The sequence below is a fragment of the Crassostrea angulata genome, chromosome 4 (genome assembly GCF_025612915.1).
Source record: "Crassostrea angulata isolate pt1a10 chromosome 4, ASM2561291v2, whole genome shotgun sequence".
Taxonomy (NCBI): Eukaryota; Metazoa; Mollusca; class Bivalvia; order Ostreida; family Ostreidae; genus Magallana; species Magallana angulata.
The window spans coordinates 8,728,944-8,754,122 of record NC_069114.1 but is presented as its reverse complement, the minus strand read 5'-3'; the positions used below and the strand labels follow the sequence as shown (position 1 = coordinate 8,754,122).

Sequence of the window (25,179 nt, the reverse complement as noted above, 5' to 3'; positions counted from 1 at the left end):
ATATCGCATGTATGAATATGCAGTTTTTTCTTCTTGAAATTTTGTTGTCAAAAATCCAGCAATCAATCGCATTAATACTTTTTCCTTCTGTTTTTTTTTTATTTACTTTGGTTCAAACAACTGGTTGAAGGGAATTTGAAAATGGAAAGTTCATTATAATACTTAAAAGGGAATGATCACAATTTTGGTAAAAATGTTTTTTCCCTTTTGAATGTTTACAATGCTTCAGTAAAGCATTTCTAAAAGTCAACCAAAATTTGAGTGCCAGTGGTCGAGTTATAAGTGAAGTACAGAGCTGACAATTCTTTGTTATGTAAACAGAGCTCAGGTCATATTTTTGTTTATATTCTGTATTTTCTAGGTTTACACTAAAATGAATTTGACAAACTCTAGGGATTGTTTATATTTGTTGAAAATTATAATCAGCAAATTGAAAAATCAGCTTGAAGAGAACTCTTTACTGTACATTGAATTAATGTCAATAAAACATGACAAGCGCCTTGTTTACGTAACAAAGAATTGTAAGTTCTGTATCTTCCTTATAACTTTACAACTGACACTTAAATTTAGGTTGATAATTAGAAATACTTTACTAAAGCATTGCAAACAACAATTATAGAAAAATCAATTTGACCAAAATCGTGATCATGCCCCTATAAAACTGATTAATGATTAAATGGAAACAATTGTGCTACACTGTTAAGGATTTTTGTATTTGTTGTTCTTGTTCTATTTTTTAAATGAAAAACCATCGAACCGCCTAACCCCCCCCCCCCCCAAAAAAAAATGCATACTACATGTATATGTATTTTACCATTTTGAAAAGTAGATAATTATTGTAATTTTATATATCAAATTATTGTGTATAATATTAAAATATATAATGCTCTCTGGCTTTATTTACCATTTTTTAAACTTAGAACGGATACATAAGTCTGGGATTCTAGATAGAACTTCATCAGTCGATGCATAAACAAGCCAACTCTGTTTTTATATGCATGCATACCTCGACATGCTATTCATAAGTATATCACTCTATTTATTCTAAATGCGAATTTGCCTTTAAATTTTCAAAATTAATCATACAAGATGAAACTAATGAATGTGTTTTGCTGCATTGCGATGTTTTTCTATTGTTCTCCTTTTTGAAAGATCAGGATCAAAACAGATTTGGTCTTTTTTATGAAAATAGAGCTTATGTGTATCCTTCAGTCATTTATTTTAAAAGAAAATTTAGTTCTGTACTTCATTACATCTAATCAAATGTTAGTATTATCTTAGAGACCTTATGATCCTTAAGCGACATTCATGTATTGTACATATCCCTTCTTAAATAACTACTGAACTTACAAGCATCCGCCGTTGAAGCTGAAAAAGATAAAAAAAAAAACATTGTAACAAAAATGTCACCTGTTAACAAGATAGTAATTAATAAAAGTACAATACAAAATGGCTTTATAACACGACTGATACGTATAAATCTTACCTCGAGCCCACCACGGCAAGGTTGTAGATGATACTGAAATATTTAAATATTAAGTTATGTCAGAAAGTTCATAAAAATAGACTATATAATATGTGCACAATAAAATCTATGTTACAAAAAAAACCGCTCCGATATTCATGATTGCACAATTACGTTCAAAAACTGATAGAACAAAAAAAAAATTAAACAAGAAATAAACAAATAAGACTGGAGTAAGGGTGTATAGATAAATCAGATGATCTATTTTTGGCAGAACATTGTATGTTCATAATTTGTATGAAATTGTTTTTATCAACGGTTTTTTTCACAACCATCAACATATATTTAATATTATTAAATTAATGTATCAGTTGTCTGCCTAATTTCAGGATTCAAGTCCAATAATAATGTTCGTCAATTTGTTTACAACTTTTAAATACAAAAGCAATGTTAATAGTAGTGAAATTAGTAGTCTGAAGTAATAAATTTATTTAAATACTATAAAGACAAAAATGTTTGTAGTGAATGTGATATATCTTATATTTCTTACATTTCTAAACATTAAAAAAACCAAACCAAAACCAAAACAAAGCAAAACAAGTCCGTTGTTTTATCAATTGTTTTAGTTATTTTTGGGAAAATGGATATATTAAAGTAATAATTAATGTGCATGTGTTTTGCTACAATAAATCAGATTCGATGAAAGTCGCTTCTGACGCAATATATTGTTAAGGGTCCTCTACACCTGAGGAAAACCTTCTGCACACAATCCGGACTTCTAAATAAATCACTTAAAGACATGGATTCATAGCATGGATCAACTTCAAAATGACAGAAGAGAATTTCAGTTTTCGTAAGAAAGTCAACTTTCAAACTTTTACTACTATTCATAAAACCAAAGATCCCTGCAGTACTCGAAATCGGAACCGGCATGTCAATGGCTCGAGACTACAACCATTGCACAGCAAAGATATACACTAAAATTTGGCAATATAAGCTGTTTTAAACATGTTAAAATCGTCATGGTGTGACGTACTAACTTAAAAAGTAGACATAGGGATGTTCAGGATCCTGTACAGGATGACTTTATCAAAACACATTCTTTATGGAGCATATACGACTTATAATCCTCTAAAATGTTCTTAAATACGCTTGTTGTAAACATTTTACTTGAACATTTTTCAGGAATGTAAACACTTTTGTAGTTAGTTTTATATTTGCTTATAAATAAGCAGGGGGAATTTTACAGTATTTATGCAAATGCTTAAAACTACGTAAAATACTCTCGCACATATAAAAAAAATCGAAAATTTAGATTGATAAATCAAGCATCCGCGTATTTAATACACAAGGGTACTGTGGACTATGGAAAACGCGTAATTAACGACAAACGCAGGTAACCACTTTCATTGTAGCACTTATCTGAAATAGGAGTTACTTATTAGAAAAGGAGCACAATGTCATTAACGGATTTCAGCGTACAAAACTACAAAAATCGTTTATTTTACCATCTGTAAAATACACAAACTTTTAATGTTGCTACAAAGTTAAATATAATACACTCTCTGCCTGTTTGAAGAAACTTTCTCAAAAATATGGGTACATTTACGGTATGATTTTATGAAAAATTGAAATTATCCGCACTTTGAAGCAGATTATAAAAATACTTCTGTAACAAAAATTATTTTCCTGCAATAAGAAATTAAAGAAAAAAACCTGAACAAATTTAAGAATCTGTTGCACCAAATTTCAAAATTATCTTTGAAAAAGTCCTAACTGGGCTTCTGTAGGTTTTGACTCACCTTTCACTGGATACAAACAAATTTAATTTTAAGTTTCACTTTTACACATTCGGCATGTAATATCATCTACTTAACTGAATGCAACATGTGGAAGCCGTCGTGTTACTTTAAAAGATGATTAGATATATTAAATGTTTCTGTCTTAAGGTGGAATGTCCCTCTGATAAGGGAGATGACTTTTGTAGAAAATAATATCACTTTGTTTCTGTTAACTCACAATTAAGGCATGTAACAACAAGGGAGGTGGTCCTGGGTCCTAATTTATGTTGGAAGGCGATACACTTATTTAAATTCAATAATATAGAAACAAAAATTTACCGGAACGAATTGAACCCCAGGGCTTTTTTAAAGCAGTCGGCAAAAAAGTAAAGAAAGCTTTTACAAAATATTACAAGAAATGTATCATAATGATAAAGTATTTATGAGGCAATACATGTATCTACATGACTATTCCTCCTCTTCCATATCCCGATGGATTAATTCTTTTTTTAAATATATCAAAATTTTATGTACTTGTTCTGTACATGTACAGTTGATGTTTTAGGCCAGAGAATATTTGGATGGAATGTTTTTATTTCTCTATCTGTAGCTCGGTCACAGAGCAGAATGACTTATAATTGGGAAAAATTTGACGAAGACAATTACAAATTCTATACTTAGTTATAATCGTTTAAATCTTATAACATTTCAAATCTTTAAGATTTAATCAGGCTTTTCTATTCTGAGGGAGCAGATATGGGAAACAAATTTAAAAAATAAATCAATATCTCATTTGATTCAAGACAATAAATCCCTATATTGATATTATACCAATTACTGGGAGATTATTCGCTTCATTCCCTTGTTGTGTTATAACAAAATTTATGCTCTGGTTTACATTTTTAGAATTTCTTAATATATGGATCCATTTACTATTATCTTATCCAAATTTGAAAACAGAAAACCTTTTTTGAAAATTTAGAAACTGTGGCAATTTATCATGCAGTATATGTAAAACATGTATGTAAAACCTTCAAAAGTCTATGATAAAGAAAGATAACTCTTGCTGATTGAAGCAATGTTTTTGCAAACCTAAACAACAAGATGCTATTCTGAACTAAAATGCTGCGCTTCAATATGTTTTGTAATATGAAATGAAAATGTATATAACTATGTATTATTTTCATATACATTTTGGATTTTTAATTTTATGCTGCAATGGTAAAAGTTTGCTTTTTCTAATCACTATGTCTAGTTTTCTTCATATCATGATTAGACACATTATCAATTTTTGAAAAATCTAGCAGCGCTTCATCACTTCATTTTTGTTTCATATGAATCGATTGATATTGACTTTGATGAAAATCAATATGAATTTTTTTTAAAAAATATATGGCAAAATTAATAGCAGAGGGATATTACACCTTAACTAGAGACTACCGTGCAAAGACTACAAATAAGTGCATAACATAAACTTAGGTCACTTTATATTATTTAAACCTTTTATGTTTATTTTTTCATCATTAATTCAACTGCTTACATACACAATGACAATATTCCTAAGCATGAAAGAAGTGTTTTTGGTTTATGAAAGAAAATGCTGATGTACCCACCATGACAATAGATGTATACAACGCCAGAACAGTAACTTTGTGTCCGGATAGCACAACTATGAATATCGTATGAATAGCAATTTGTGTTCACTGTGGTGTAATGGTTCATTGGTGAATGACTGGAAATGAAATACATATTACATTACAATACATATCCATAAGTCAATGTTTAATTGGATTCAAATATCCAATGATTACATATAACATACGTTGAATATGAACTATATGCCAATCCCCATGTATGACATATTGCCACTCCGTCAGTACTAGAGAACCCATTTGAGCATACTTCGTAATTTTTGTAGCCATTTTGAAAATGTGCAATGTAAACACGCCCGTAAGTCCCATGCTCTATGGTTACATCGGAGATTCCTGTAAATAGATTTTTTATGCACAATATAATATGATACATGTACTTTATACAAAATCAAAGTGCTTAAGATACAGATATCCGAGCTTATTATATGTATATTGAAAACGTTTTCATGACATGGCATCTATCGTGATATTAGATTGGTTAAATTAAAAAAGTACAATATAGGGGACCGTTATGATAAAACTATTATATTTCAATATGTTTTGCTAAATAGTTGTACATTTAACCAATGTAAATGATCTTTGGTAAGAACATTAAAACTAAAACAATACCAGTACTCTTTATTGGCGTGAAGAATTTTATTCAAATTTAACTTTGCAATATATGTCTTATCTTACGTGTTAAATCAAAACAAACATATTCACTTACCAACTGTAAACATACTCTGAGATGTTGGAGCGTGTGTTGTCAATCATTTTGCTAAATGACGAATCAATAAATGATATTTCCAAGCATTAATATTGTTTAAAAGTCAACTCCATATTTTTTAAATATTCAACTATTATTCCATGAATTTATTATAAGCAACATTGCTTTTCTAACGGAAAATCTTAGGATTACTTAAAGGGGCGAAGTCACAACTTAGATAAAAAATTAATTTTTCGTTTGTATAGCTTAAAATGATTTAGTAAGGCGTATGAAATGTAGAAAAGAAAATTATAGGTTAAGTCTTTAGACCTGAAATTATTGGAACAAACGCTTTGAACTGTTTATATTGTTCAACACGAATTAGCAGATAGAACAATTAACTTGAAAAAGAACTTTTAGCGGTTTATTAAACCAATGTTAACAATAATATAGCATAAGCCTAGTTTACCTTACAAACAATTGTGAGCTTTGTATCTAGTTTACAACTTTACGACTGGCATTGAAATGTTTGTTGATCTTTTGATTTGCATATCTTAAGCACTGTAAACGATAAAAATGAAAGCATTGAAGACCAAGTGTTTAAAATATCTGCAGGATTCAAATAATTTTATTGAATTTCAATAAAATTAAATGCAAGCGAAGAAAAAAAAAGACTTAACAATTTTCATCAGTTTCCAGTTTTTAAGCGTTATTCGGCTAGATGATTCTGAGCTCGTTTATATTGCCGTATTGTTATATCGTCTTATGTAAAAACTCACACACGCACCTGCAGTATGGTCCCACTCTCTCCTAAAATATCATGATTTAAACAAACTTGAATCTAGACTATCTGCGGTTGTGAGCTTTTCTCGTCATATGAATTTTAAAATGACTTGAAAGTTTTCTCTATCTCTCTCTATGTATAAATTAAATCCCTATTGTTGCCTACTTCACCCTTTGAAATTATGATTTGAAAAAATTTAAATCTTAGACACCTGAGGCTGCTTTCACACATGTTCAACAATTCTGGCCAAATATTGTTTGAGAAAAAGATTATCAAAGAGTTTGATCTATAGTTTTCTGTGTTAAATGTCAACCCAAAAATGTGGACCCACTGCACACATTGATATAATGATTTGACATTAAAACTACTCTACCTGAGAACGCCTCCATACAAGTTTCAGCCATTCTGGCAAAGTGGCTTATCCGAAAATTAGTGATTAAATTGCAAAAAAGTTTTTCAAGAATTCTAGTTATATCGCCTTGAATACACATGTGGCCCTTTCTTTTAAGAGACTTGAATCTCCTTCACCTTAACATGCTTTGTGCAAGAGTAGTTTAATCAGCCCAGTAGTTGTGGAGAAGAACAAAAATGTAAAACATTTTCGGACGCAGACAGACGGAGAGACAGACGGAAAAGACAGAGAAAGAGAAGAACAGATAAACAGACAGACAGACATCGGACAGACAGACCCCATGGTCATAAAGGTTCTTCTGAGTTGTCAATTCAGGTGAGTTAAAACTATTTAAGCACTAAACACTATCTTTTGCACGCAGCCAGAATGATTAAGGACCTCCAAATATTGTCTTCAAAGAATCATTATACTTTTCTTAAAATGAAAGGAAAATATTTAGATATCATAGTAATTACGATGGATTCCTTAATATTAAAAGGGAGAAAAATCTTTATCTCCGAATCACATTATTGCAGTGACATTAATTTTTTTAAAAGACATATTCAGCTTGATACAGTATTTGTTGTAGACGTATTATAAATTTCTTATAGTGAATACGAAACAAGGAATTTCCTAGCATTTCATACCAACAAAGCAGCATCGAAATATATCCTAATAAAGACTGTGCTTTAGTTTATTTTAAATAAGTAATAAGTTTAAATAACCTACTTAAAGCTGACATGAATTCATAAAAGCATTTGGTCGCCATACTAGTTTCGATCGCTCCTCTACTGCCACTGGGGTATATATACCGGTTGAGAAAGTTACGGTCGGTTGCTTTCCGAACGAGACATTCACGTTGCATGGACTTCTAAATGCATGAACTACACATTGTAGTAAAATGTAGTAATAAAGAAAACAACAATCAATGATATACAAAATATATTTATTCTTTGAAAGGATGTCCAAGGTATGCGTTTTATTTTGCACAGACAGTGCTGCCTTACTTCGCATGCACATCGAACACGTGTGTAGTTCATATAGAGTTCATAACGTCTGCATCTTCTTGAAAACCCCGGTGACTCTACATCCAACACAGTAGCTGAATGATAGTAAATCCAAGAAAGTAACAACGTGTCCATACGTTCCTACAAAAACGCCACGTTTCTAAAATCCATGCGATAATTGACATTGCTCGATCTGCCACAGTGTGTGGTTTGCGCATGTGCGATGTTAATATGTTTTACGGTGCGACCGTTGGGGCGAGCACAGCATGTGATCAAACAATGAATTATAATAAATTAATAAAATAAAATTAACAACGTGAAATTTGAATGCTAAAAGATAAAACATACCTATTTTTCAGTAAATTTTCATTATTCATAGTTTATAAGATTTGTTATAATTTATTTATTTATTTATATGTAGAACAATAGTTTAATCTCAGATACAATGTTGTTAAATAATAAAGATTTTAATATATAAATATTCATTGCACTGCATCTCCTCTTTTAAAGTGATTATGATTATGATTGATTGATTGATTTCCCCCCTTTTTTTGCAGTAGACATTTTTTCTTAAACTTACATATAAAACTTGACTCATCATAGAGCTCCCCCCATGCTAAAATTTTTTTCATTTTTGTCAATTTATACATAGAAAATCGACTTACCATGGATTTGCCCCTCCACTTAAAAAAAATAATTAATGTTTAATTTTGTTTTTAATTTACGCTTAAAAATATTTGCTTATCATGTTAAAAGAACATGGTGTTGTCCCCCCCCCCCCCCCCCCCCCGCCCCGCATGTAATAAATATAAATGGAAGTGAAAATAAAGAAACCATTGAACTGCTAAAGAGCTGAAGGATTAGAATTTTCATGATTTATTTTTCTTTTTGCTTGCAAAGATTTTTTGGACGAGGCTGCCATCCACCCACCCACCCACCCTTTTTAAAAAAAGGCGCTGCTACGTATAACGTTACGTTTCAGGAAATTACCGTAATTATAGTGAATAAAATATTTGTGAGCATTCATCCAAATTAGTGCAATTTACAACTGTTTCCTGTATCCGAAGAAATGTCCTTATTCGTCAGCTGTTCTTTATCTTAGCCTTTGCAAGATTTTAAGAGGATTTTGGTCATTTCAGCAGATTTACAATAACTTCAATTAGAGTAATTTCTCCTTATCAGTGCTTATTGTGACGTCAAAGCTGACGTTGGTTAAGTGTCGTCTTACTCTTTAAAACTCCCCTGAGAAATAAAAGTATGCGAAGTATACTGTTTTATTTACTTAAAAAGCATGACGTTCTTAAAATTACACATCTTATAAGCTTTTCAAAGGTTTTACTTTGATTCTCGGGAGAACGTGATGTTGGAACGTGAGGTTGGAAACCATTGGTACTATGAATTGTGGGTCAAAATTTACTGACTCCGAAAAAATATATCGGATCAATGTGTAAACGTTTGTGACGTCACACGATTATTTTTGATTGAAAGTGTACTGAGGTGAACTTTAGAGGTAACATTGACTGTATGTCGCTTACATCGTTATTGTTTTTACTGTCTAAATTTGTCTTGCTGATTCTCGTGAGAGTGTGAAGTGATAAAAATTGCCATGATTACAGGGAACTACTGGGACGATTAAAACGATGCATTACTGGTCCGATTTACTGACACCAAAAAAATCCGTTGAATGAATGTGCAACTAGTCCGAATTTTCTATTCACACACGCCTTGCCGGTAGAGCTCGCTTCGCGCCGGCGAGCTGCGCTCGCTATAACATACACAGGAAAACGGTCTACAATTTTCGAAGTATCTGCGCCTGGATTTCAGTCTGTCTTGTTTCGTCGTTTATTGGATATATCTTGCCAGTGCAGTGGTTGTCATATTATATTTGTTCAAAACGCGTTTTTACAAGTCTTTTCGTCCAAGGTAACGTGTTCGGGTGTATGAAATTTCTGAATGCGGTGAAGCATGAATAGTGCTCTCGGCCTTATATAGGGGGTGTGTAGCGATGAGCAGAACAATAGAAATCGACAACTAATATGGCGGTAGTCGGAGATAAAGGGAAATAATGCGTATTTATGAATTCATGTCAGCTTTAAGAGTAATGATAATTTATATTAACATATTGCCATAGATTTGAATGACTGCTACATAAATTTGAAAGAACTATATATGATATTAGTCAATGGCCCCCATAATTCGCTATTTTTAAAGTGTTTCAGGTACATTAATTTGTTGTGTTATTTTATAAAAGAGTTGACATAAAATATGTTTTTCACCTATTTGTCGATTTATATGCACTCACTGACAGTAAATGACGTCAGAGGTTACGCTATTTTTATAATTCAATCAAATCCAGTAAAAATTGGCATTTTTTAAAAACTTTTTTCGAATGGGAAATATAGAGCGACTGTTTGAACAAGAAATTGTTGTCACTTATATGTACTAAAGAGATACATCTTTGGTGAAAATGTTTTGTTTGTTCAAGCAGTAACTAAATGTTTCCTTACAGAAAAACTGCTTCAAAACAAGCCTTTTTATGATAAAAATGCGAAAATGGCGAAGAGAGGTAGATTTTATGATGTAATATTTATAAATTGTGGGCACTAAAATCTAAATGAAAATTATGAGAAAAACTTCAAATATATATTTGTACAAATAAAACAGAGAATTACAGTAAAATGACAATGTTCATTTAAGGGAACCATTTTAGACTCAAACCATATATAGTCCTTTAGATATATATCTCTACTGCAGTGTACATCTAATTTCATAAACTGAAACTACAAGTGTAATAGTTCAAAGTAACGAGAACATAGTAAATGATCAGTTTTATATTATATTAATTTCTTACTTGTTGTCGAAATTGTCGTTGTACCTAAAACGTCAATAAGAAAAATAATTAGACTCTGCAGGATAACTTGTTTTATTCTGACATCTTTTTTTTTTGCTTATCACGTACAGTCCGATCTTTTATTTCAAGCAAATACACAATTTTTTACATGTACTTTATTTGTTTTAGCATTACTTAAAGGTTTTTTTAAACATATTGTTAAATGGATCTTTCTAATCAGGTAGGTAACAAACACGATCTGATCTCGTAGTAGGGAATCAGTTGATCTTCAGAACAATTTTGAAACATTAGATATAATTCTTAAGTAATCTCAATACTTTTCAGGATATGAAAGATTAAAAATTTGAACTGATCTCTTAAAACACCTTATAACTTTTTTAACGTATAATATGATATTAACCATTGATTATAAATACCCAAGTACCTCTTATTTATTTTCTTGCTACATGTATGTAACGAACTCATCGTTATTTTTAATACATTCTTGTCAACAAAAAATGGAAGTTTTATCATTAAGGTATCAGAAGAAGTTTAAAAAATTGATTTTTAACACATTTTTGAGCAACCTCCTTTCATTTTCTTCGCAGAGGTTGCATGTATTACACCATTGATATACAGATTTCGCATAATGATATCTAGGTCAATTAAGATTTTAGGTACGATCGAGCAATTTTTGACAGAGTTGTGCGCCTTTGATTAACAAACCCCACTAATTTCCAGCTTCCATTTTGTTCGTGGGTGTTTCCAAGGGAGGGGAGCATAAATGTTACATTAAACATAATGTAATTCCACACCCATCAATTAATAATTATGGCATTGAAATTGTACAATAATCCTACGTATTAAACGGTGATTTTATTTTCTGAAAAATGAGCTGTTGTACCAACCAGAGCAATAGAGATATACTGCCCGTGAACAGTAGCTTTGTGTTTGGATGATGCAGTTTGAAATGTCAGATAAATAGCAATTGGTGGCCACTGTGTGGTAATGGTTCCTTGGAGTGGTACTGCAAAAAGGAATGAAAATGATGAACAAAACAATGCCATTTCATAACGCAAATTACATTTGAGACAATCATTAAATGGTATTTATTAACATACGTTGAAAATGACTTATACGAATATCCCTTTGATCGACATAACGTCTCTCCGTCAGTATTAGAGAAGCCATCTGAACATACTTCGTATCTGTCGAGGCCATATTGATAATGTCGGATGTAAACACGCCCGTAAGTCCCGTACATTAAGGTAACATCAGAATATCCTGCCAATGGAAATGTTCTTTTTATTCACAATGATATAATATATTATATATACAACAAGAAAGTAAAAGTGAAACACGGACATCATTTGCCTTGTACTTTTTCATGTACAATTGCTTCTCTTTGCTGCAATTACCTGTTTAAATCAAAATAAGCGATAAATCTATTGGACTCTGTACCTATCTTCCTTTGCGAAGTTTGAAACCTGATAACTAATCCAAAATTACTATAAGATACATGGATATCAGGGCTAGAGAAAAATTTCTCGAAAAAAAAAGTGGGGTTTAAAAATATTTTTTTCAGGCAGCTTTTCTAGCACCTGTCTCTTTTTTCTTATTTGCAAGTGCCACTTCGTGTTCGTAAATAGAAATAGTATTGCTATTTCTTCATAGAATATATGTATTTCAAACTGAAAACTTACAGTGAAGGTGAGGCGATGATATTATATACATGTCTTTTGAATTATATCAAGAGTGACACATGCAAACTCTTGAGTGATAACACAACTTACCAACAGTGAACTGTTGTTGAGTTGTTCCTTCAGTGGTTTCTGTTGTTTCTGTGAAACGCAATTTTGATAAGTGAGATTTTGCGGTCTTGATTTCGTAATCAGTAAGTAAGCGTAAGCCACACAATTTTCTACTGATTTTGGATTGATATTAAAACTGTTTACTATTTGTAAGGTTTATGCAATTTGAAACTATTTGTTCTCAATGCATTATATGTGTTATTATAATATGATTCTTGGTATAACAAAAAAGAAATTACATAATCCGTACTTTTAAAATATAATATTAAGATTAAAATACAATATTATTTATTTTGTAGAAATATCAATGGAAGCTGCAAATATTTTAATATTTACACATATCTCACCTCGTGTCCACCATCCGTACGGCACTGTAGATGACGCTGAAATATCAAACAAGTGTTAGAAAATCATGGGAGAGTCTATTTAAGTACCTGCTGAAGTTCTTTTTTCGTTTTCAAAATTGTAATGTCCTTGTTAATACATAAATTTCAATTAATATCTCTATTATCCAACATTTTCAAGTTTTGCAGATGATTAAAATGTAATGGAACGTTTGATATATCATTTAATAAATTATGCCATCAAGTCAACAAAAGAAACACTTGACAATAGGCAACTTTGTTACAATAGGCAATTGTCAGGAGTAAATCAATATATTATTTATTTAGAATTGTATCAATATACGATTTAAATTTAGTTAGATAACATTACGCTTACAAACAAATTCCCACTTTTTCGAAGGTCCTTTGGGTTTCACACGAACTGACACCCAGACCAACCAAGTTATTATCACAGTGAACTTTTTAGAGAATTGTATGAAATCTGAAAAAAAAATTACCATCATGATGGCATTGTAGGTAAACAACATGTGCACAGTTGCCAAGTCTTCGAATGTCACAAAAATTATATGAGCCATTTCTGTATGAACTACAATGTGCGTTCACTGTGTTATGGCTGTTTCTTGGAGATACGCTGTATTAAAAAAAAACCAAAAAAGTTTCACGGTTTATTTTTTTCATTGTAATTAATAAAAGTGGCTCACAATACATTGACCTAGTTTCCTAATCAGCATAAGAGTTATTAAGGAAAATAGCATGATGCATAGGACGTTTACAAGTCAAATTGGTGGTAACATATTTAACGTTTGATAAAAAAAAATTTTTAGACATTTGGGTCAGTTAAAATGAACAAAAGCATCGATTTAAAATAATATCATGGGATTAAAACTCATGATCTGCTGTTCACAAATATGTGCTAAGATATACAAACAATTCAATCGTCATCATGTGACGTACTGTTTTAAAAAGTGTAATTCTTGATGTCGTGAGGTACTTTAGGTTGAATTGCAAACTTTAACTTTTGATGTCATGAGGTACTTTAAGGTTGAATTGCAAACTTTAACTCTTGATGTCGTGAGGTACTTTAAGGTTGAATTGCAAACTTTAACTCTGGATGTCGTGAGGTACTTTAAGGTTGAATTGCAAACTATAACTGGTTAGTTAAAATGACATACCTAATAAATGTATCATATGAATGACCATAATATTGACAGATCGTCTCCCCCTCGTATCGGTTGAATTCATAGTAACATACTTCTGATCTGGTGTAACCATGTTCATAATGGCTGACATACAGACGCCCATAATACCCGTTTTCTATGCTGACTTCTGAATATCCTGTCGGTGCAATTTTGATTTTATAATTACAAACACATGAGTAAAAGAATGCCGAACGAAAGAGTCATTAAATGGTCATATTATTTTCTGTATCAGCGCAACATGACTATACCAGCCAGAGGACATAAGGCGTACAGAGCTTGGGATACAGTGATGACATATAATTATCATGCATTTATATCTTGTTTAGTAATATCATTAATTACATCAGCTTGAAAGAAAACTGCCAGCGCTTTAACTGTTTCTGAGACAACAAACAATTTGCATAATATTATTAATTTTCAAATAAAACGGATTCAGCTAGAGTAAATCAACAGTTTTTAACTACAATCAGTGTGATCAAAAATTTTATCGATGCATAAATTATGATAATTAGAATCATATTTCATTTGAAATTAGTCAGTTTTCATCTCTCAATATTGATTTGTTTTTGTGGGTTTTTTTAAAAAGATATCTGGTCAGCTCCTATATAGTTTTTGTTTTGTTGATCACAGGGTGTCTTCAGGATTGTCCGCAAACTTCTAGTCCCTAGGGTCAGGAATGTTTTTGAGAGCGAACTACAGGTTTATTAGCTCTTTGCTTTTACTGTCGCCAATAATGGTCATAAATGCTACATATAATAAAGTTTTGCTGACTTACCTTGTTCTTCTTTTACTAATAATTATACATTTACTCCTGGGTTGTTTTGGTCGATACGCTGATTTAGATGATTTAGGAACTCTTAAGAATGATATTTCACCTCGCCCATCGCGCTCAATGAATACTTAACATGATGGAAGATTAATGTATTTAGCTTTCTTATGTTAAGGTTTTCCTCGCTTAATAAGACTTATTAAAGGGTCATGGTCACGATTTTCGTCAAAAATAAATTTTCCGATTTTAATATTTTCAATGCTTCAGAAAGGCATTTTTAATGACAACAGAAATTTGAGTGTCATTTGTTGAGTTTTAAGCAAGTTACAGAGCTTGAAATTCTTCGCTATGTAAACAAAGCGTTTGTTTACATTTTTAAAGTTTAAGTAAAAATTGCAGTTTTAAACCTAACACGAATGTGTTAAACGTTAGGAACTGTTTATAAATGCCTAAAATAAATAAAAAGACAAATAAGCTGGAAAAAATATTTTTTACTATGTAAACAAAACCAGGACACGAGCTTTGTTTATATGACAAAGAATTACGAGCCCTTTATCTTTCTTATAACTCTTCGAATCACTCTCAAATTTTATTAGAACTGTCTTACTGAAGCATTGTAAACAATAGATATCGAAAAATAAAATTTGACTAAAATTGTGACCATGTCCCTTTGATGTGATAAAACTGTTTCGATTTGTCAATGAGTCATCTAATAAAACAAATATTCCTGGGGGTATTTGATCAAACCGAGGATTTATCTATTTACATTGCTTACCTTTAAAATTGCAATAATATACAAAGATCGACTCAATGCAAGTAAATGTTCATTTTATATATTTTATTTGATCGAGTAAATATAGTCATTTAACCTTTAATTTGTCACCTGTGTAAAAAAAAAAAATGTTTTAAATGTACAAACCGGCGGAGAACTGCCTTTGATAATCCTCCGTGGTATGATGAGCTGTAATCGGTGTCCCTAATCCTGTACATAAGAATTTCATCAAAGCCATTATATATATGCTGGGTAGCTAACTCTAATGATACAGTATATTCACGAATGATTAAAAAAATTGCATAAGTTGTCAAAATCATGACCATTAATGATATTTTTTAAATATTATTGAACTACTTAGCCGTCCATTTATAATACAGATTCAAAAGTGTATCATTAAGAATCAAAATTCACATCTATTTATGGCATGAGAGAAAACAGCAAAACGAATGCATCGTTGAGCATTTATCTTATTAAATGCTTTGCATTTAAAGTAAATAATTTATAATTATAGTTAATAAACATTATGTATGTAATAATAATGTTTTGACTCAGGATCTTGGCATGTTCCACTATTTATTTCGGTCTGGCTAAATTGAGTAACATACAGCTTATTCAACGAGTTCCTACTCTGCTTTTCAATTTTTTTAATTATATTTTTTATGGTTTATTAAGATTTAATATTCTATGCACAAACAAATAAAAACCATGAACTCTTGAAAATCTGAAAACAACTATTACAAGACTTTGATATTACTATTAAAGTCAATTTGCAAATGAAGAATATTAGTATATGATAAAGATTTATATATATTGCAGAATATTCAGACTAGAGGTGCACAAACATGTTTAAAAACAAAGGAACAAACCTCTTTCAAGATTGTTCTAAGGTTGTTAAGTTTGCTAAAGTTCATTTTTCTTTTTTGAGATTCTGCTCGCTCTGTCGCATTCCCCTTTCATTTAGAGTAAATATGATATATCATTGTACATTTATTATCTTATAATACGGTATCCAGAACGAGCTGGTCATAAGCAGTAAAGACAGTTATAAACTAAAACTTAACCTTTTCATTCACTTCCTTATCTTGATATTGGACGTAAACTATCTAGAATGGTTTATTTTGCTCAAAATAGAAGCCGTGTATGCAGGCGAATATTGAGTTTCCTATAAGCATGTATCTATTAGATTTAACATCTTTTTAAAATTTAACTTGAAAAATATACAGATAGGAATTCTAAAGTACAATTCATGCTATCAAAAAAGTGATATTTTTTTTATATAAATTGCATCATTAATGGTTGGGATTATAATTTTACTCTTAACTACTAGCCGTCCATTATTGATACAATTTCAAAATTATATGGTCAACATTCACATTAACTAATGATAACCATTATTCGACAGATTGTTCCAAAAGCATTGCTGTGTCCTTGAATTCGGCTGTTTAACTTACTAGAGTTACTAATATATTCGTCATTATGATGATTTTTTTTTCAATCTTTAATAACATTTACAGCCCGCATACAATTCAAAATCAAGCATTTTATTGTTCATATTTCTGATATCCATCTCGGAATTTTTCATTATTGTATATAAGGAATACAGTTTCTGTAATTGTCAGTAATGTCGATTCTCATTAAGTATACATGTAATCTGAATTGCATAGATAATACGATTCATTATAATGTCTGTTTTTTCAACATACCTATTATAACTGCTACAAAAAGGACCTGGAAAACAAAACATAATGGATTGCTTCATCTAGCAATTCAAATATCAAATGATGTAAGTATTCCCTATAAAATTTATAGATACATTTTTCAAACATAAAAAGATATCGCATTGAACTGAATTTACTTTGATTGTGATTTCCAGATTTGTTTATGTAAAAACAATACCAATTACAAAACAAAAAACCCAACACCAAACTTATCAATCATTCAAATAATATGACGTTTTGCCTCATAAAATCAATTACAAAACTCACCGGTGACATCAACGACCGCCGCCCCATGTTTATTTAACCAATATGAATGGTTCGAACGATATGCAGACGTTTTATCTCATATGCATTGATAACTGTGTAAATATGTATACATAAACATGTTTTGTTTCTACTTCAATCCAATCCTCAATATATTTGCATATCGATTCTATCTTTTAAATTCGTTTTTATTGATAACTCTGATACATAAATTGCAATTCCCGACAGTATGCTATGTTTTGCGTACTGACACAATGTGAAACAAACATCATATTTTGTTGGTCTTAACGACACATTATCTAGACTTTAGGATTTGCCTTTGAATTAAACTTCTTCATTGTTTATCCTTGTAGTTTTGCTCTTTGATACTGGTAGTATGAATATCAGTTTTTGTGTTATTTTCAAAAAAAAAAAAATTTAATGAACGGAATTGTTTGATGCCCTTTATATTTTTAATGTTTGTGTTCCTGTTGTAATCATAAACGCTTTTCTTTAATTGCATGTTGGCGAAGGATCAGCAGATCATTGTTTTAATTATCGCTGAGTAATATGAATAGGAAGTAATATCTTTAAGTTAATAAAATCAAACACATACCTTCTTACGCATTAAATTGCCATGTATTAAGTTGCATACAAACATCCAAATACAGGAAAGGGGTATGAAATAATTTTTGAACAGGGTGTCCACCAGTGGGTACCAAATACAATCAATGTTTATTTTTGAAAAAAATAAATCAAACCACTCAATATATTGTATCTATTCCATCAATGTCTTAGTGCACATGATAGTATCTATTTTCAAGCAACTCCAGAATCGACAATACTAACTTTACACAATTGCTATGAAATTCGGGCTTTCATTTTTAATAGAACTACAAGAGAGCAATATTTGACATATTTACTGAAAGCTTTTGATGGGAATTATTCTTATTTCAAATGCCAATTTATGAAACTTAACGGTAAGACTAATTTAAGTAAATGCGTACAAGTTGCAGTAAAACAAAAATTACAATGAGTGGTATTAATTTTGGTATTTAAGGCACACCAATTCAAAAAGCACATACCATGTTTTTCCACACGTCATAATAAGGAAAAATGAACGCAGTTTTCCTTGATAGCTAATTGCTGAGAAACGTTTGCTCTAAATACGGTAGGCTTTTTTTGAAACTATGTTTGTTGCTCAGTAAGTTGGGTTACAGTCTACAAAAAAAAACACAACTGCGTTTGTCATGGATTGAGACATGAACGCTCAAGTTGTTAAGCAGACTTAATTTTGTTTTATACGGGCATACTCTTGAATTAATGATAAGCAAAAAGCATCTTTATGATTTAATATGATAAAGAATCGACATTTATTAACACTCTTGGTCAAAGCTTGCACAAAATTCACAAATCACCATAAAACTGAAACGAGTTTTCACAAACTCTGTCTAGATTTAGGTTGTTCGTTCCATTCACTCAAGTTAACATTGGACAACACAAGAAAAAGATCGTTAAGATCTCTCAATTATGATAATTCAAAACTACATGTATTAACAATTGAAAACTGCGATTAACATGATAACATATTTTTTTTTAGAATATTTACATGTATTTGAACTATAGAAATGGTGTGCAAGTCATTTTGAACATCAAACTGATTTGTATAAAGAAAAATTTTGAAATTATATAGAATTATATAAAACATTCATTGAAGACATATACATGTTGTTTTTATCGTTACTAAACAATTAAATATCTTTTACAACTTCTGATCCTTTATGGCTCATTCTCTTCTTCAACTTTCCTACGACGATGGTTATAGTCATTGCAAGAATTACGCCTCCAAAGACAAGGGAGATAACAACGAATATTGTGGAATTTCCGGAGTATATTCTATTTCCTTTACTACCTGTGTCAGCTGTAAAAAAGAACTTCGAACTTTCGCATAGATTCTTGACAATACACATCTTATACAAAGATTTATTTTGATTTTGTTAAATCTTCATTGAAACTGTAAATAATTACACCGTATCATTGCAATAATATGCTGCTAATATACTCTCATAATTCCCAATTTAACCAAATAATCAATTCATGCATACCACTTGTCAATCTGACAGCGTCATTGACATCAAAGCTCTCCACTGGGCCATCGAATACGACGTTACCCCCTCCTAATCGCTTGTGATGACAAGTTTGCTCACAAGCGGCGCTGTAGTCGTTTGATTTACAAAAGGTAGCATTGCAGTGAAGATATAATGAATTTTGATTGGTTGAGTATTCGAAATCTTGGAAAAAGAAGCGAGTTTCGTGCGTATTTTGTGACAAAATCCCTGCATTTGGATCGATAACACATCTGTAAAACATATACTGGTATATAATTCCTTAGACATTTTACTTTCCAATTCGCATACTCTCAAATTTAGGTACATTTCTTTGTGAAATTTTCTCATGCATAATCTAAATCTGATATTTTAGCAAAAAGCTAACTACTGTTTAGATTAAACTGGGGTATTTTTTATTTTAAAAAAAATTATCTAGTGAATAAAAAAATGCATTACCCATTTTGTATAATGAAATATTTTAAACTGGAGTATGAAGATGATGTGGGCGTGGTGTAACAGTCTGACAGCCTCATTTTCTGATTGTAGTCTCTGACATCGGTAAACGCTTTAACATACACAGTATCACCAACTTTGGACCCATACAGAGATTTGGGATGTTGGAAGGCAGAATCTGTGTAAAATCGTAGATAAACCGTGTGGTGTGCTGAGCCGGTCACGTGATGTGCTTGAGGAATAGTGACATGGCCGTGATTGTAATGGTTGGAGCTTTCCTCGTTTCGGGGTAGAAAACAATCAACTGGCACTCTAAACCGATATTCACGAACGATGAAGTGATGACTGGGGTCATGAACAGCATAAATGATTTCGTTGGTGTGAGCAATATTATCCCTGGAAGTCTATACATCAAAATGAATAAGGAATAACGATTATGATTAATGCAACTATCATATACATATAAGTATACATGAAGTACACAAAATTACATTAATTATGCTATCTATTGACTGTAAGATTCATTCAGTACAAAATATTCTAATTTATCGATTCTTAATCCAAAACACAATCATAAACTTTGATATCGTTGGATGACTCTCACTCTAGTTTCCGTGCTACAAGTAGTGTAATCAGACCGGAAGCGAAGATAATTTCCGTCCACGTATCCGGTACAGCTGTCTTGACCCAGATAAAGGTCACCAGGGTTAAAATCCGAGTATCTGCTGTACAGGGGAGGAAGATACACGGCTACATCCCAGTTGTTTTCGTTGCAACCGACGGTTATAGCGCTCTCTATCGATAAACCTGTGTACATGACCCAAACATTTTGCATATACAATAAATAGATATAATAAATAAAAAGACTTAAAGAATTCTACATAAGAATGGATTAAAAAAAAACTCTGAATTTTTCTATATATAATTTGGGGACAAAGAAACACTTATGCAAAAGACTCAAATCGTTTTAGACATAAATATGTGACATGGAAAAAAGGGATATTTTTAAATACCCAAATTTCCGACTGAGAAGAAAATGCAAATAAAAAAATCATACACAAATCCTTGTGTATTGAATAAGTGAATTTCTAATTATATAGCATATAAAACTTTCACGAGTTTATTATTTATAAATAAAGACGCAAAAACACAAAAAAATCAAATGAATCCATAGAAATATTAAATGTAAAACAGAAGTTTACATTATGCATACCATTATAGCTGTCGCAATTACGTCCAGAATATCCACTAGGGCACGTGCAATAGTATCCTGGGTATCCATAGTTATGATAGCACGTACCGCCATTATTACAGGGATTGTGGGAATAACAGGGATCATATGATGTTGTTTCATAATAACCTTAAAAGAAAAACAAGTTAATAAAACGTATGACATATGGACAAGTTCAGTTATTTATTTTTCCTGTTTTCTAATAACAAATTTGGTTGACTTAAAATTGCTGGGACAAATACGCTAACACAATATTCAAATAAAAAAAATGAAATATTAAGAACTACGATCAATTGGAAAATTAAGAACCTTGTTTAAAAGTTTCAAAACTAATTAAAAACTGTTATTAAAAGAAAAAAGATGATCAATAACAAAATCTTTCTCATACCAAGCAAGCTCAATTACTACACTATCCAATATCAAAAAATCACAATATCACAAAACCCTGGTATGCATATAATACATCAAATACGAGTAATTTGAGTTTAAAGGGTCAACATTCGAAGAAAGGTAAAAAATTCCATAATTTCAATCTACACAGTATGTTTTTAATATCTTCAAGTTATACAAAATTCCGAAACAAAGAAGTTCGTGATTTTATCATCATAACAAAGAAGACCTTTATGGAAGTTTATTGGTCAGTAAAAGTCCATCCGCGGTTATGTTAAGGCTGCCCGATTAGTTTCACAGCAATATGTAGAAAGTCACTTGTCCGTACTTCATAAATTTGACGTCATAGTTAACTTTGACGTCACGATCTGCATTCCTTTCGATCGTTCTTAGGGAATGTATCGTAACGTTATAAGTGATATTTATTTTGCATAAAAAACCACTTCATTCCTTTACATAGACACTGTTGTACAAGAAAATACTTGTGATACTAAATTCAATATCACTGATATGGAGTATAAAAAAATCAACAGTTTTAAAGCTTCGTAATAGGTAAATAACTATTCAAAATCTAATGGGTTTGAGACTCCCCCTGCTACGTGAAGTCTAATGAATGGTGATATGTATATGCATATAAAAACGGCTTGGCGCAAGTGAAAGATAAAAACAATTTTAGTATATTTTACGTGAAATCGGGAGAAAAAATAAGTACCAATGTGAATCCTGCTGGGGGAAACCTATCGATTGACCCAATTTTGTGTTAATCGAGCATAAAAGGTAAAAATTGGCCTAATTTCGATGGCGGTGCGAAATGTTTTGACAATATTTCAAATAAACGAAATATCTATATGAGCCCCCAGTAAGAACTGTAAAATATATTTCTCTTCGAAGAATTTTCATAAAAATATTTTGATTTAATGTCATTATTCACTTGCGCCGATGTAATTTTTATAGATTTTTTTACCGTGTTAGAATACGCCCGTTACGTGCTTAAGAAAAATATATGACGTCACAAAAATACATCAAATATAGTGTTGGATGGCACTGTTAATTTATGTAATAAAAGTTTAAAGAAACTTGCTCGGTTAAAGTATTTTTTTATCAATAAAATAGTATCATTTTTCTATATATATTTAGCTTAGGACAGCCTTTACATAGCCGCGTATTAATACATTCGATTTACTAAATTAAGAAACAGTAAAATTTCTGTACTCTTTTAAGATTATTGATTATCTTTCTCGTCAGATACATCGACTTTAAGATAAATACACTTTTTTCTGAACTCAACTTAGAAAATACCATAGGATACGCCAAAGAACAAACATACTTTTTACGAGAGAAATATGTGAAATAGGTGAAATAACTAAACATAAGTAAGACACAGAAGAGGTGTCTGACTCTCTAAACACGAGAATGGTCAAGCACAATGGTGGCAAAAGAAGATTCTGTCAGCAAAAATTAAGCTCAGATGGCTAGCTACTTCAGGAGATTGTCCTTAGAAAAGAGGAAGAAGTTACTCAGTTAATAAGAAGAAGGTGATTATAAAAATGATGCCATGGAAATCAGAAATCTTGCAAAATGGTATAGTGCAAGCATTTAATCTAGAAAGACTGACTTACTTTGAAATAAAATGTAACAATTACTGGAAAATAATTTATCCATGTACTATTGTAGTTTTAGACAGTCTAGAAAGATTAGTATTGACTTATCTATATCAATGATAGGACTCTCTACTAAATCATGAAGTATATCATAAATATAAAGATATCAGAAAACATCAGTAGAAGAATTTGGAACACGACTCACCCCGTCCATACCCAAATATCATAAAGCTGGCAAACGAACACCTGAAATATGCTTCTTATTTTTATTTATAACTATGATGTCTAAGATATCAAATAAACAATTCATAAACATTGTATCTAAGGATGCACGCTATCAGATTACGTGTTTTTCATAACTGCCCATCGCCACAAATACTTTTTCAATAACTTAAAGATTACAAAATAATGTCTGCTGAGCTCTGTTGCTATGGAACTCATTTGCTTGGTATGCAAAGGATACGATTGATGCCGAAATTTAAGAATGTTTTTTTCATCATACGTTATAGAAATAAAATTTGGTAAGGCCTATATATATATATATATATATATATATATATATATATATATATATATATATATATATATATATATATATATATATATATATAAATGTTTTCCTATATTATTTGACATGATGTTTTGAAAATGCCTCGGTTGCATTGAAATAAAATTGGATGTTATGGGCAATTTACAGGATTTTTTTTTCTCTCATAACATCACTATATTTAATGATAATGCAAGAGTATAATAGTAAATATACGAAATTGAAAATTATCTTAAAAACTTAATGTGTATGTTTACAATTGTTTAAGAGTTAATACATAAGTTTAATCGTTTTTCCGACAAGCAATAACAATGTTTTCAAATTCATTTAAATGCTCAGCTTGTTGTAGATATAATGTATAACTGTTTTAAAATAAAAGGTAATTTTTCAAATCGTAAAACTGTAAAATATTGGTGCTATCAGGACAACAGATGCCATGGTATTTAGATTTTGCTTTTAAACGTTTTGCATACTACATATCTTGGTTATCACCATTAGGTCTGTTGTATGTTCGAACAATGTTAAAATTTTAAGAAATATTTCTTAACATACGGTGGTTTCCGTGGCAGATAGCAATAAGGGGGAGATAATAGTTTTGTTTGTCAAATATCATTTTCATATATGTAAGAGTTGTGTACTTTTAACACTTTTTACAACCAATAAAAGAAAAAAGTTGGTTACAATTTTAAATTACCATCTAAAGCTTAATGATTCATGTCATTATTTCTTCATAACATTCTGATTTAAACGATGGCACGCAGAAATATCAATAACATTGTATATTTATAAAAGGCTTAATAATGCGTTATTTCTATCATTCTATGAAAATTCGAAATGAATATGTTTCTTACCAACATAATATTCGCAGTTTTGGCCCGAGTATCCTCTTGGACATGAACAATAGTAATTTCTCGAGTAATAATAGTCCCTGGAGCACGTTGCACCGTTTTGACATGGATTTGGATAGCATGCGTCATAGGTTGTAGCGTAATCTTGACCTAATAAATTGAACAACAAAAATAATACTGTATAAAGACTTATTCACCACATGTTGTTTTTGACACTTTATTCACTTTAAAAGGGTTTGCCCCGTCTTGATTTCTCCAAGACACAGTTGTATTTGAAGAAAGATTTTTGAAACATTATCATTCGCCTGACGACAATTGCAAGGACGGTGAAAATAAAACGGGCGATTATTAACCTGTATACAGTATATCATTTCAATTATCTTCATGTCATACTCATTTGTATGTAACACAATTAGGTTTAAATTATTAATGAATTTGTGTCGGCGGTTTTATGTATATTTCACAGATACAGTAAACTGCCGCATCTCTGCTCCTTTGCAGCAATTGACATTGCTGTATAGTGACACGAATTTAGCCAAGCCTTTAC

General features: G+C 31.0%; 1 protein-coding gene and 1 pseudogene across 1 annotated transcript in view; both read right to left on the bottom strand.

The window, feature by feature from the left end:
• The window catches only part of LOC128180643 (deleted in malignant brain tumors 1 protein-like), a 33,142-nt pseudogene extending 15,642 nt beyond the window's left edge, over positions 1 to 17,500 (bottom strand).
• Positions 17,501 to 18,790: 1,290 nt separating this feature from the next.
• LOC128181099 (deleted in malignant brain tumors 1 protein-like) overlaps positions 18,791 to 25,179 on the bottom strand; it is a 54,325-nt gene continuing 47,936 nt past the window's right edge. Inside the window, exons 33-38 of the mRNA XM_052849369.1 lie at positions 24,636 to 24,782; positions 21,229 to 21,375; positions 20,620 to 20,822; positions 20,019 to 20,419; positions 19,560 to 19,813; positions 18,791 to 19,375 (exon numbers count right to left, since the gene is read on the bottom strand). Of these exons, the coding sequence (XP_052705329.1) occupies positions 19,206 to 19,375; positions 19,560 to 19,813; positions 20,019 to 20,419; positions 20,620 to 20,822; positions 21,229 to 21,375; positions 24,636 to 24,782 (1,322 nt within the window). The 3' untranslated portion in view covers positions 18,791 to 19,205. The remainder of the gene's footprint in view (positions 19,376 to 19,559; positions 19,814 to 20,018; positions 20,420 to 20,619; positions 20,823 to 21,228; positions 21,376 to 24,635; positions 24,783 to 25,179) is intronic.